Raw genomic sequence first — 13,379 nt, 5'->3', positions numbered from 1 at the left:
TAGAATACTAGGTTTTCTTCTATTTTGCTCTTGGGTATATAATCATTTTTGAGGTAATCTTAAGATATATTTGTACAGTACGAAATTGTACAAAGGAAGGAGTGCTGGATTGCAGGTTTAAATATGAGGAGTTGAAACTGCTCTTATATTTGAAAATGAAAGCAACTCATCAAAACTTATTGGAGATATTTATACAATATATTATCCTTACAGATTTCTTACCAGAAATTAATCTTGGTTTTAACAAATGGGTGGTGAGCCTTGTAATGAACTCTTTCCTCTTACTTTATAATCAGTGGGGTGAAGGATCAATAAAATTGGAAATGAAGAAGTACTAACAATTGCTACATTCACATCTTAGTCCCTAGGGAATGTGGAGATGCTAAATTTAGTGAAACAAGCTATGCACTGCATAAACAGCAGAGATTAATACCCTAAAGCTTTAATATTCTGCATTGGGGGAGGTCCAAAATGACAGGTTCTGGTGTGCGGTGAGGGTTCATTTTCTTTCATATGATACTTCTGGTTATGTCCTAATATAGAGGGTAGAAAGGTCAAGGAGACTCTCGGGGAAAGACCTTCTTTAAAGTGATCTCCATTTCTGGTCTTGAATTCTGTTCCATTGATCTACCTCCATGTATCTGTACCAATACCATGCAGTTTTTAATTCTGATTGCTCTGTAGTACAGCTTGAGGTCAGGATGGTGATTCCCTCAGAAGTTCTTTTATTGTTGAGAATAGTTTCACTATCCTCAGTTTTTTGTTATTCCAGATGTACTGGCTGGTTTCGTGTGTCAACTTGACACAGGCTGGAGTTATTACAGAGAAAGGAGCTTCAGTTGAGGAAGTGCCTCTATGAGATCCAACTGTAAGGCATTTTCTCAATCAGTGATTTGGGGGGCTTGTGTGTGGGGGTACCATCTCTGGGCTGGTAGTCTTGGGTTCTATAAGAGAGCAAGCTGAGCAACCCATGGCTCCAGCCACATATGTAGTAGAGGATGACCTTGTGGGACATCAGTGGGAGGAGAGGACCTTGGTCCGGTGAAGGCTCGATGTCCCAGTGTAGGGGAATGCCAGGACAGGGAAGTGGGAGTGGGTAGGTTAGTGAGCATGGGGAGGAGGGATGGGATAGGGGGGGTTTCAGAGGGGATATTCGGAAAGGGGATAACATTTGAAATGTAAATAAAGAAAATAACTAATGAAAAATTAAAGCGATCTCCATTCATTATCCTAACTTTATCATTGCATCACTCTGGTGAATAGGTTCCAATATGAATTTAGGGAGACACAAACATTTAAAACCTAGAAAACAGCAGCAGCAGCAGCAGCAAGAAAATAAACCAGTGCATTTTGAAAGAACTGGGGCTTCTTCGAATTGAAATACTCAGTCCAAAAGGGAGATGTTTTGAGATTCAGAAAGGAAACCAAACTTACAAGGCTTAGGATGCAAACTAGGTTCACAAGTCTCAGGGTAGTTTGAAACTTGCAAGTTCACAAGGACTGTTCTCAAGTTTATATAAGCGATAATAAATGCTCAGATGTGGTACTGAGCAGTTGTGCTGCCTGCAAAGGGTCATGCAGAGAGCTCCAGGGATGCTAGCTCTTGTGAGTTATCACCCATGCTGGGCAGGCCTTTCAGGGATGCATTTGTGTCACCAAAAATCCTTTAACTTAATCCTCACACATGAGTAACCTCTACAAGTAGCCTCAAGAAACTCAATTATTATACTGGACTTAGATGACATTAAAAATACAGAATGGTCTCTCCTCCATCCAAGCAAGTTGCCCAAAGGAAAGAGGACCAAGGGATAGAAGGTGGCCCCAGCCCCGCCATCATGAAGAAACAGGAGGCCAAAAGGGTGGCCAATCCTTATTTGAGAGAAGACCCAAGAACTTTGGCATTGGATAGGACATCCAGACCAAAAGAGATCTAACATGCTTCGTCAAAAGACCCAGCTACATCAGGCTGCAGTGGCAAAAGGCCATCCTCTACAAGAGGCTCAAAGTACCTCTTGCCATTAACCAGTTCACTCAGGCCCTGGACAGGCAAAAGGCTACTCAGCTGCTTAAGCTTGCCCACAAGTACAGACCAGAGACAAAGAAGGAGAAGAAGCAAAGGCTATTGGCCCATGCTGAGAAAAAAGCTGCGGGCAAAGAGGACCTCCCAAGTAAGAGACTGCCTGTCCTCCAAGCAGGAGTCAATAGTCACCACCTTGGTGGAGAACAAGAAGGCTCAGCTGGTGGTGATTGCCCATGATGTAGACCCCATTGAATTGATGGTTTTCTTACCTGCCCTGTTCAAAAGATGGGGGTACCCTACTGCATCATCAAGGGAAAGGCCAGGCTGGGGTGCCTCGTCCACAGGAAGACGTGCACCACTGTTGCCTTCACACAGGTTAACTCAGAAGACAAGAGTGCTCTGGTTAATTGGGTGGAAGCTATTAGGGCCAATTACAACGACAGATAGGACGAGATCTGCTGCCACTGAAGAGGCAACGTCCTGGGTTTTAAGTCTATGTCATGCATTGCTAAGCTGGAAAAGGCAAAGGCTAAATAAATATAATTACAAAATTAAAAAATAAGCAAAATGTCTTTAATTTGACTCAAAGGACCCAACCAAGGAAAACATTTCCCCAGCCTTAATGGGATGCACATAGAAACTAGTAAATTCTGAAATGTAGGAAATGTGTCCACTTGGTTGGTCACAGAAAAGTTTGATTGGCTCAATCTTATATTTCACAGTGTCTACTTTATCATTCTTATAATCTAACTGACATTAAACTCATCAAAGCTGAGCTGTAGTCTAATATGTTATCAGCCAAGGAGGAGCTATATTATAAAATGACACAGTTGTTTATGGAGAGTTAAAATCCATGAAGGGATAACCAGATTGTCTTTTATTTATGTTTAAAAAAAAAAGCAAGGCAAGCAAAAGTCAGCGAGTAAATATAGATTCCATGATTTTGGCATCATTTCCTGCATGACATTATAGTTTTAGTCTTAATATTTTACATTTCTTTGCATCTGTTAGTCAAATCAATTGTTGAGATAAACATATTTTAAACATACTGTAGAGCTGTGCTGCACTGAGCCTTCTGGGTGACTATGTGCACGCGTCTTCAGTGGAATCAAGGGCTGTTTGCTGACTCTATAAGCTCCCTTTCAGCTATAAATATTTGGCACTTGACCTGGGAGCCAAATTCTGCTTCAGTTTCTAGGATCGGTTCTGACCTGTATCAGAGACAATATTGGGAAATCTCGACCTGTTCTGTCTTTGCTTACTACAGGGTTCCTTTGCTTACTACAGGGTTCCTTTGCTTACTACAGGGCTCCTTTGCTTACTACAGGGTTCCTTTGCTTACTACAGGGCTCCTTTGCTTACTACAGGGCTCCTTTGCTTACTACAGGGTTCCTTTGCTTACTACAGGGTTCTGTCTTTGCTTACTACAGGGTTCCTTTGCTTACTACAGGGTTCTGTCTTTGCTTACTACAGGGTTCCTGGCCTGACTGAGAGCAGCTGTAACACAGCCATGGAGCCTGCTTCCTTCCTCGCCTGCCTATGGCAGAGGTCTGTGGTGGAGTAGAACTGGGCTTGTGAAGTACCTGGGCTTGACTTCCTATCCCTCCACAGTCTGTCTTTGGTTAGCTTAGTTCTCTGCATCCTAAATACTGTAACTCTCAGATGATGTCACAATACTTTTATCAGAGATGTGTCATAGGATTCTGTGCTGTTAGTTTAACACATAGAAGGCAATGGGTCCATAGTTCAACGCTTAGGTTTTAGTTTCTACCATGTCCCTGCCTCTATAGATCCTATGTAGGCAATATTTAATTTCTGCCTTATTTATTATTATTTTCATCATTGCATGGTATGATGAGTGAGTTAAAAGCTTACATACTTTCTGGTATAAATAAATATGGTGTCTTTAGAAAAATGTCAATCTACAAAGTAGAATTTTGAGAGAATACACTGGTAAATCTTAATTCAGAATCAATTCAAATACTTTGCAAAATTCATTGTTCCTTAGCTGAATGATGCATGCCAAAGATCTTAGAATCTTCTAAGACAGTTTTAGATCGTAATGTTTTCCAAAAGAAGCCAAAGTTTCAGAAAATCACAAAACCAGTGGACAGATAGTCAAAGGTGATTGAAAACCCATATCTGTCACTGGGCCATCAGCTATTCTATTTCTACCCCAGTTTCAAAGGCAATGGTTAGTTTGCTGAACACAAGTTGTGTTTTATTTATAAACTATTATCACTCATTAATAAATGATCATGTTTATGTTTCCAATTTGCTCATTTTGGTGTGCAAACCAAGTGACCACTAGCACATTCATAAATAATGCCTTTCAGTATTTACCATGTTCTTTATGATCTTTAATGTTAAAATATTAATTGAAGAACATTTCTGAATTTTCTTATTAATTCCATTGGTAGTAGAATGATGGCTATGTTTAAACTTAGTGCTATGTCTATAGGAACAGTTTTATTTCTATATAATGAGACTACAAAGTTAATGTAACTATTTAATAGCACAGTAGAAAAACAATTCATTCCTTAATAATACTGTAAGGTCAGCTGCAGTTTTTCTTTTCTCTTTCCCTCTTGACATTTAGGTCTAGAAAGTATTTCAGACACCCAAAATATTTATCTGCTGATTTTTCACATTTGAATAGGAGATAGAGTTAACTACTGTATATTTTTGTGACTCTCAAAACCAATTAACCATCTGTTTCTACTCTTCACAATGAATGGGCTCAAATGTCTACAGGTTGAAGGTGGGAAACCAATGACACAAGAATGGGTTGTCAGGTTAGATCTCAGTGATTAAAGTGTTCATCTTATTAAGAAAACAATTAATGAAAAACAGCCTAATAGTACAGACCAAAATCATCCCACAGCCATGAAAAACATTAACTCTTTCAACTAAAGCATAAGCCCATCGAGGTACCATTTATGGTAATATATTTTTCACTAGTAAAAACACATTAACCCAATGCTCTCTCTCAGTGTTCTTCTAAAATACCGTTTACAAATCCTTCAGGTTAACAGATGAGTAAATGTTTTCTTTTTTTTTTTTTACCCAGTGAAGCTTGGATACTAGAAGGTTATGAGAGAAGGTGAAGAAGGCATGAGTTTATAAATTTATGAATTAAAATAAGCAGGCTTTCCTTAATTGGTTAAAGAGATAATGTCACTGAAACCTTGAACCATCAGTACTAGGGAAAATGTCACTAACTGTGAATTCCTTGAAAAGGTGGCAGCTAAAAAGAACCCCAGTGCCAATTAACTCAGAAAAGGGTTGAATTTAATTGGGTCAAGTAAACATCCCTCTTTCACATCCCCTTTGCAAGTAACTCACAACTTTCAATCTCCAGGGTGCAGTTTTGCTCATCCAGAGGGTATCTTCGAAGATCCATCATGCATGCTGCAGTGGTTGTGATCCTACAAGGTGAGAGAGGAGAAAGACATGATCTAAGTGGGAACCTTTCATGGACACACAGAGATCCCCCCAACAAATAAGTTTAAATGAAACATTTTAGATAGTGAAATTTTATTTCTACGCTTTCTATCCCCAAATCATGTTTAGTAATTGGCTGAAAATTTAGAAGCTTCTTGGGGATTGCTGTAAGCATGCAGCAGCCGAGTAGATAATCCAGATAAAGAGATAGGAAGGGATACATTTCTAGAGCGCAGCAACTTCAAGTAGAAGCAAAGTGTGAACACTGCAATGACTTGGAGTTTAAATTAGTAACCAAAACTTTAACAAAAAGAAACCAGGACCACATGACTGCACGGGTGAATTTCCCAAACACTCAAAGAGAATTTGATGCTAACTCTTCTCAATCTCTTTCAAAACTCAGAAGAGCACACACTTGGTTTCTGTGTTGGTATATTATACAACAAAGCACACACATCGTTTATGTATATCCCTCAATTCCTAGACTAACCAAAGGCAATAGAACAGAAAAGAAGACTTTAGGCTAGTTTTTCTCATGAATACTTAATTTAACTCCCTGTATTAGATCAAATCTAACAATTCATTAAAAGGATTAGATGGTGTAATACAGAGCATAACTATTCTAATGTGGAATTATTTACAAAATAGACAACCAATAGAACCAAGCACTAAGAAATACTATGAAGTCAATGAAAGAAAGGTCAAAGACAAGATTAGTTAACATACTACACCATGTAAAAATGGAAACCCACACAGCACGTGCAGAGAAATCAAAATCTCTACTTCTAAGGTCTGGAACAAAGCACGGATGTCCAATAGTGTTTATTATTATTATTATTATTATTATTATTATTATTATTATTGTTGTTGTTGTTATAATTATTTTGGTTTTTTGAGACAGTGTTTCTTTGTGTAGTCCTGGCTGTCCTGGAACTCACTTTGTAGACCAGGCTGGCCTCGAACTCATAAATCCGCCTGCCTCTGCCTCCCGAGTCCTGGGATTAAAGGCATGAGCCACCATGCCTCGCTAATATTGTTACTTTTATTGAACATAGATTAGCAGTCCTAGCCTCAAAAAAGAAGGGAGTAAGCAACATTATATATGTTGTAGATGTTCTTTCCATATAGATAGACAGCAGTGAAGAGTCCACCACAAAGAGCTATTGGAACTGGAATATGGATCATGCGAACCAACAGGATACAATGAGAATATGAAAAATCAATAGTCTTGTTTGTATAATATACCAACACAGACATCTCCAAAAAGGAAATTAAGAGGACACTTCCATTTACTCAAACTACAAGATATGTAGGATTTGACTTAGCAATGGAGAAGAAAGACCTGTATGCTGAAAACTGTAAAACCTTCATGAAGGAAAGGTGAAAAGACAAATAATTGGGGGAACCATGCTCCTCAGTCAGAATTAGTGTTCTCAAATCAATGACAAAGTATCCGCTCAGATCAAAGCTGGCATCTTCTAAAATACCAATGATATCTTTTCAAAAATTTTATTTCTGAAGTATATGCATGTCACTAAACTTACCCTTGTAGCCAATCACTTTTTAAGTTAATTTTATTTTTACCAAAATAGAAGAAACAATCTTAAAATTCATATCGAACAACAAAAAAGGTTGGTAAATAACCAAAAAAAAAAAAAAATTGAGCCAGAGGAGCACAATTTTGTCATAGAGTAGTACAATGATAACCGTTCACGTTTCTTTGCACATTTGACAGTACTTGCTTTTTCTTTTTTAAATAGTAGCCCACAAGTGTTATATGTTGCCTCTTTGGAGTATTTGCCTTAGAATTGCTGAGCACTTTTTCTCATGCCTGTTGACTCTAACTTTTTTTTCCCTAAATTTAGAGCCTTTGTACATTTTACGATAGAGACATTTATATTTTTTTGTTGTGATTTCTCTTAGTGTAATTTGGGCATTAGCCAATTATGAAATACGTGGCATTTTCTTTCATTGCAAGTTAATCATTTCCCTTGCTGTATAAAGATTTTTTTTTAAGTTTGTTTTAATCCCAACTGTTTGACTTTGCTTTTGTTTTCTGGGATTTTTGTTGTCTGGATACAAAGTTATTACCAAGCTCAGTACCAAGATTTCCCCTGGTGTCCTGTTGGTACTTCAATTTTTGTTTACTTCTTTGAGTTTTGGTTGATTTTATGTATTTTAAGCTAGATTTGCTGCAACATTTTGGATGTAGATATATAGTATTTAAAACAAAATTTGTTGAAGAGATCATCTTTTCTCTTTATATGTTCTTGGTGCCTTTGTTGATGGCTCTACCGTTGACTGTAGATATGTCTTTATATCTGGTATCTCTGGTCTTACTCATTTAGGTGCTTGTTTCAATGACACCCTTAGACTTTTTGTTTATTATAAAATTGTATTATAATTTGATGTCAGAAAATGTGATCCTCTGGCTTTCAATTCAACATCTATTCATTATGAGGCTAGCTTTGAGTTTTTCTCAATCTTTGTTTTAGTGCGGTTTCAAAACCTTTATGCCTAGGTTTTGAAAGTCTTTGTTATGAACATGTATACAACTTTCCCTGCATCTTTTGGGAAGATCATATCTTTTGTCCTTCATCCTCTTGATGACTTATTCTACATTTTGATTTGTATATGCTCAACAACTCTCTTATTCTGGAATAAATCCTACTTGTTCCTCATGAAATTTTTTTTTTTTTAGTGTGCAGTTGAATTTGCTAGTATTTTATTATATCTATTATTAATGTGATTAATTCATCCTATACAACAGTTACCTGCCAAAGGCATCATGGTAAAGCTGTCAAAAACCTTGTAGTTTGGGTTGACTTTTACTTTTATACTTGTTAATGACGTGACCTAGGGTTGGCTAAATGAGCTCCATTAGGCTTAGTGCCCTCATAAACCAAGCATTCTTCTACCCAGGAGTATTGTGTGGATGAAAAGATTCAATGTGTATGTAATTATTTTCTCAGACTTTTGTACTTAACAGATGTTCCTCATATAGAAGTTACTCTCTAGACACTTGTTGCATGTCACACCACTTCTTATATTCACTCAAATCCCGACAAAATATTATCAGTGTCTGCTGAATTTGTGAATAGGAAGAAGTTTTGCTATGCATCAAAGATCAACCTTTCTTCCCATGCAGCCCAATAAAACAGAAGCAATGAAGTCAACCTCTTATGTCTTAAGGTACCTCACAACCCCAATGGATTCTCAGAGTCATTTCCCAAACTCTGACACATTCACACTCAACAGGTTTTGTGTAAAGAGTAAGAAAACCCTGTCCTGGTGTTCAAGCTTACATCACCCTTTTGGGTTCCATCAACCTTAGGTGTTGGTGGTAAATTCTAGGACTCTCATTCTAGATGTCCTGTCTGGACTTCCCTCATTCCTGGATTTTTCCCTTAGGCTGTTTTCCTGGAATGTAGAGTCTGAGAGTAACAGAAATTCAAATGGATACTCTATTCTTCATAATACTACTTTGGAATTAAAAAAAAAACTTTCTTAAAGACACAGTCCTCTACAAAGTGTAAGGATGATTTAAATAGCTCAAAACACCAAAATTTAACTCTTAAGTTTCTTTTATGTTATAAATATCCCTTAGTAGGTATGTGCTAGCTAGTGTTTTTTTGTTATTAGTAATAAAAAGTAAACCAGGGAAAATTAATATTAATATGAAGAATTCTTTGCAAGCAGCAAAACAGCTAATTGTTTTAGTAAGGGAAAGTCTCTTCCATAGTAGTCTAACCCACAAAGTTTCTATATCAGTAAATAATAAGCCATTCTTACAAAGGAAACCTTTGGCTATTACACATTCATTTGTAAGGAAATGACATTATTTATTTTCTTAATCTTTCACTGGTAGGCATTTATGTTGTTTCCTATTGTTTAGCTTTGTAGATTTTGTAGATGAAGATGTTCTGGATTTGCTATAATAAAAAATTTAGTATACACACACATATGCCACATATAGTACAAAAGTATGTGTATATATATATATATATATATATATATATATATATATACATACACATATACATATATAGTATAAAATCAGTTATAATAGAAAACATAGAAATATATACCAACATCCAACATTATATATTTGTATTTACATATCTGTGCATATACAACACAAAGGTGTGTTTCACTTAACATCAGGGCACATTCTGAGAGATTCATTATTTGTGATGAATGAATATTATAGACTGTCATTGCACAAAGCTGGTAGTATAGATGGTATAAGTGGTATAGGTGGTATAGGTGGTATAGGTTTTTCACTTGGGCTAGCCCAGTTGTAGTTAGAGAGTGAGAAACACAAAACATATGAAACTTTCAGGGTTGTAACAGTGCATTTTGTTTTACAGTAAGCTTACATTTATGACTTAAAGGAGAATCTTCTAAAATAATGATGGGTAGCATTATAGATGCACAGCTATTTAATGGCCATCAGCAGAGTATGGTTTTTTTTATATACCTGCATTTCTATAAATAATTGTAAAGCTCACTGTGATGGTGGGCTATAAGTAAACATACTGTTACCACCAGATAACAGGAGGTTTCTGTCTCATTACAATATTAGGGGACCACCATAACATGTGGAGGTAATTACTGGTCAAAGCTTTGTTGGGGCACATAATTTATACAAACTGTACATATAGATAAAATATAGATCTTCTGAAAAATTTAACAAAATGAATTACTATATGCAACCTCAATATACAAAGTTCAAATGAAAACTATATTGTATTCATATAAAATCACTTCCTACACACAGATGTTGGATCTGTGTCACTTTAAGTAAAGTTGCACAATAAGTACTAAAACACTTGTTAAAATTCTCCATTTATTGTATTCTTACACAGCTGCTTAGGAAAAAAATTGGTCAAGGTGTAAACACACAATGGGAATTTCTCATATTCTTCCCATACTCCATAACTCAGAAATGATGGCTTTTTTTTTCCAGGTAGGATTTCATCCCACCAGGGACATTTGGCAATGTCTTAAGACATTTTTGATTATTGTGTTTAGACTGAAATTTGATACTAGATTCAAGTTTAATGGAGGCCGGTGTTTCTGCTAAGCATCTCATAATGACTGGACAGCTTTCCAGCACAGCAAAAACTGTCACCTGTTCAAAAATACCATTGCTGAGGTCAAGAATCTCTGTGACTGAGTGCTTCTGAACATTTCTCCATGGATGAAACCTTTAATAAAATGAAATCTTGTAGGAAACTTCCATCCATGCAATATAAGTAGTGAAAAAATAAAACACAGTTGTCAGTATTACGTCACCTTGTAAGCTTACATGTAATACATTTTAAAAAGAGAACACACATTGAAAGCAAGGATAATACATGATAAGGACTTGGATCCTGAATCTCTCTTAGTACCTTTTTTGTCTTTATTTTTTGAAGTTGTAATATGATTGCACCCCTTCCCTTCCCATTCCCTCCCTCCAATCCCTCCCATATACCCCTTCTTGCTTTCGTTCAAATCCATGGCTCCTTTATTCATTAATTGTTGCTACATGCCTGGATATATATGTATACGTGTTCCTATATACATAAATACAACCTGCTCAGTCTACAAAATGTTGTATTGTGTTTCAGGGCTGCTGATGAAAACTCCAAATTTTGCAAAGAGTTACGGAATTGACTATATCTGGTATGATTATTTCATTCATCGATACTTGTCAGAAGACATAAAATTGATTTCATGACCACATATTGTACTAAGGCTTGACCTAGGCTCTGATTTGTACTCTTATTGTTTGGGTTCCTTGGCTGCTTCTCCTCACATATCCCACTGTGATGTAAAAAGAAATGATTAAGGGAATTCAGCAAGGGAAGCAACCCATGAACCTGCAGGAAGGGTAGCTCCTGGAATTCCCTGACATAAAACCACCTCCTATCTTCTAATTCTCAAACTCCCTGAAGGATTTCACGAGCCCAACTTGGACTTGGTGGAGAATGTCTCAAAATTATTTAATAGGAGTTGGAGGAAAGCCACAAAAATGCTAATATGGTCCACAGATACTCATCAGGGTCTTGGCAAAGAGAAAGAACACTGGAACTCAAACAGGGATCTGATCCAAGCAGGTGCTCACATATTGAGGCTTTTGTCTGGAGAAACATATACAGTGGAAGGTTTAACTTTGATGCTAAGAATTTGGCATTTCTAGATATAATACTCAGAGTATGAGCAATTGGCACAGGGAAACATTGCTCAGCAGAAATCCAGAAGACCATCAACAAAAAGAGAGATGTCCCCAGGCAGAACTATTTGGCTCTTGTGTCTTTGGGTGAGAGACTCCTGTGAACATCTCTAAGAATGATTGCTCCCTCCATCTCCATTTCTCTTTCTTGTCTAATAGGATGGCTGGAAGCAGTGAACCACTACTACAATTAATTCACACCCTTCTGGCAATGTACTCGCTCTGAACGAAGCAAGATGATCATATGAACACTTCATGGCATTAAAGGTATCAAAGATCCCAGAACTGGATTGATTAAGGGCTTCAAAGTTGCCTTGTTTCTTTTAAAGATTCTGTTTCTAGTGTTCTGCACTGAAGGTATTCATCCTTTTTGAGTGTGGAAATACTATCATTGGCAGACAGTGAATCAAAGAACAATAGGGAAAAGCCAGCTACAGGCAACAGCATTAACTAACCATTCTTCTAAAGACAAATTTCCCAGAGGTGGCTTCATGATAGCAGAGCATTCATCTGTTCTTTCAAAGACATTTAGAACAGCTTACATTATAATCTAATTTATTGACATTTTGAAGGTTAGGTCAGAAACGGCAGTGGGCTGTTAAAACTGTGGTCCCAGGGCAGGAATGCTGCTGCCGTAGTTTCTATTCATTAAGGTTTAAGCTGCACAGCCATCGACCTTAGGCACCACTGGAACTGCAAATCATTTCTAATGTCTGAGACTGGCATGGTTCTTGATGCTGACAAAACTCTATCCAGTGTCAGCCCACAAGTAGCTTCACGGGAACACATGACTGTGAGGTTGTTTGGGAAGAGTAGTGATAAGATTGCTATGTTGTTAGGATTAAACTTCATATTGTGACAGTATTAATGGGACTGTCTCCTGCAACTATTATCTAATAAGACAGTTATTCTTGACTAAGCCAGTTCATTGAGAGCAGGCCTTCTGTGTTTCCACACTGGAGTTGGAGAAACCACACAGGTCCTTTAGACAGCTTTGGCACTCTAGGGGAAGATATTAAGCTCAGATACAGATAGGAGAGTGTCAGTTTAACCCACTGTTACCTCCTAGACCTATAGAGTCAGTATGGTTTAGGTAATATCATACGGTTAGGATAGTACGTGCTAAGCACTGTACTGAGCATTGTAACCTGTTGTTGGGTTATTTCCCATCACTACCATGACAAATAGCCATTTAGTTAGTGGCTGAAAATGATACAAATTTATTTTAAAGTTCTGGAAGTCAGCCATCATGAAATCAGGGCTGATGAAATGGCTTGACTGTTAAGAGTGTTTTCTGAGCAAGCCTGAAATCCAAGTTTGATTTCTGAAACTTATGATAGAAGAAGAGAATCAACTCTCCAAAGATGTATGTCCTCTGATATCCACATATACACTGTGACACTCACTGGTTTGTTCACACACACACCACATAATTCCTCCCAAACACATACAAAAAACACATGAAAGTAATACATATTTAATTTTTTTCAGCCATTGGTTGTCCACTCCCACAAACAAGTTCTATGCTAATCTTTGCCCTAGCACAGCTTGCAGGCATGACAAATTGTAGGTCGAAGGTTTTGTGGCTGGGTTGATGTCCCACCACTGAAAGTCTTGCTTGTTCCAGAAGATGGCCCATTAAGGTTCTGTATCTCCCACTACTAGAAGCCTTCACTAAGATCACCCTCATAGATT

General features: G+C 37.3%; 1 protein-coding gene and 1 pseudogene across 2 annotated transcripts in view; one reads left to right on the top strand and one right to left on the bottom strand.

Moving 5' to 3' along the window:
• Gabrb1 (gamma-aminobutyric acid (GABA) A receptor, subunit beta 1) overlaps nucleotides 1-13,379 on the bottom strand; it is a 491,652-nt gene that overhangs the window by 114,298 nt on the left and 363,975 nt on the right. For both annotated transcript variants that reach the window (NM_001370968.1, NM_008069.5), the window contains one exon: nucleotides 5,366-5,448. In NM_001370968.1, coding sequence (NP_001357897.1) covers nucleotides 5,366-5,448 — 83 coding nt within the window. The remainder of the gene's footprint in view (nucleotides 1-5,365; nucleotides 5,449-13,379) is intronic.
• Nucleotides 1,764-2,573, top strand: Gm15617 (predicted gene 15617; annotated as a pseudogene).

Source organism: Mus musculus, chromosome 5 (genome assembly GCF_000001635.26).
Source record: "Mus musculus strain C57BL/6J chromosome 5, GRCm38.p6 C57BL/6J".
NCBI lineage: Eukaryota > Metazoa > Chordata > Mammalia > Rodentia > Muridae > Mus > Mus musculus.
The sequence above is the reverse complement of the archived record's forward strand: the minus strand, read 5'-3'. Positions and strand labels throughout refer to the sequence as shown.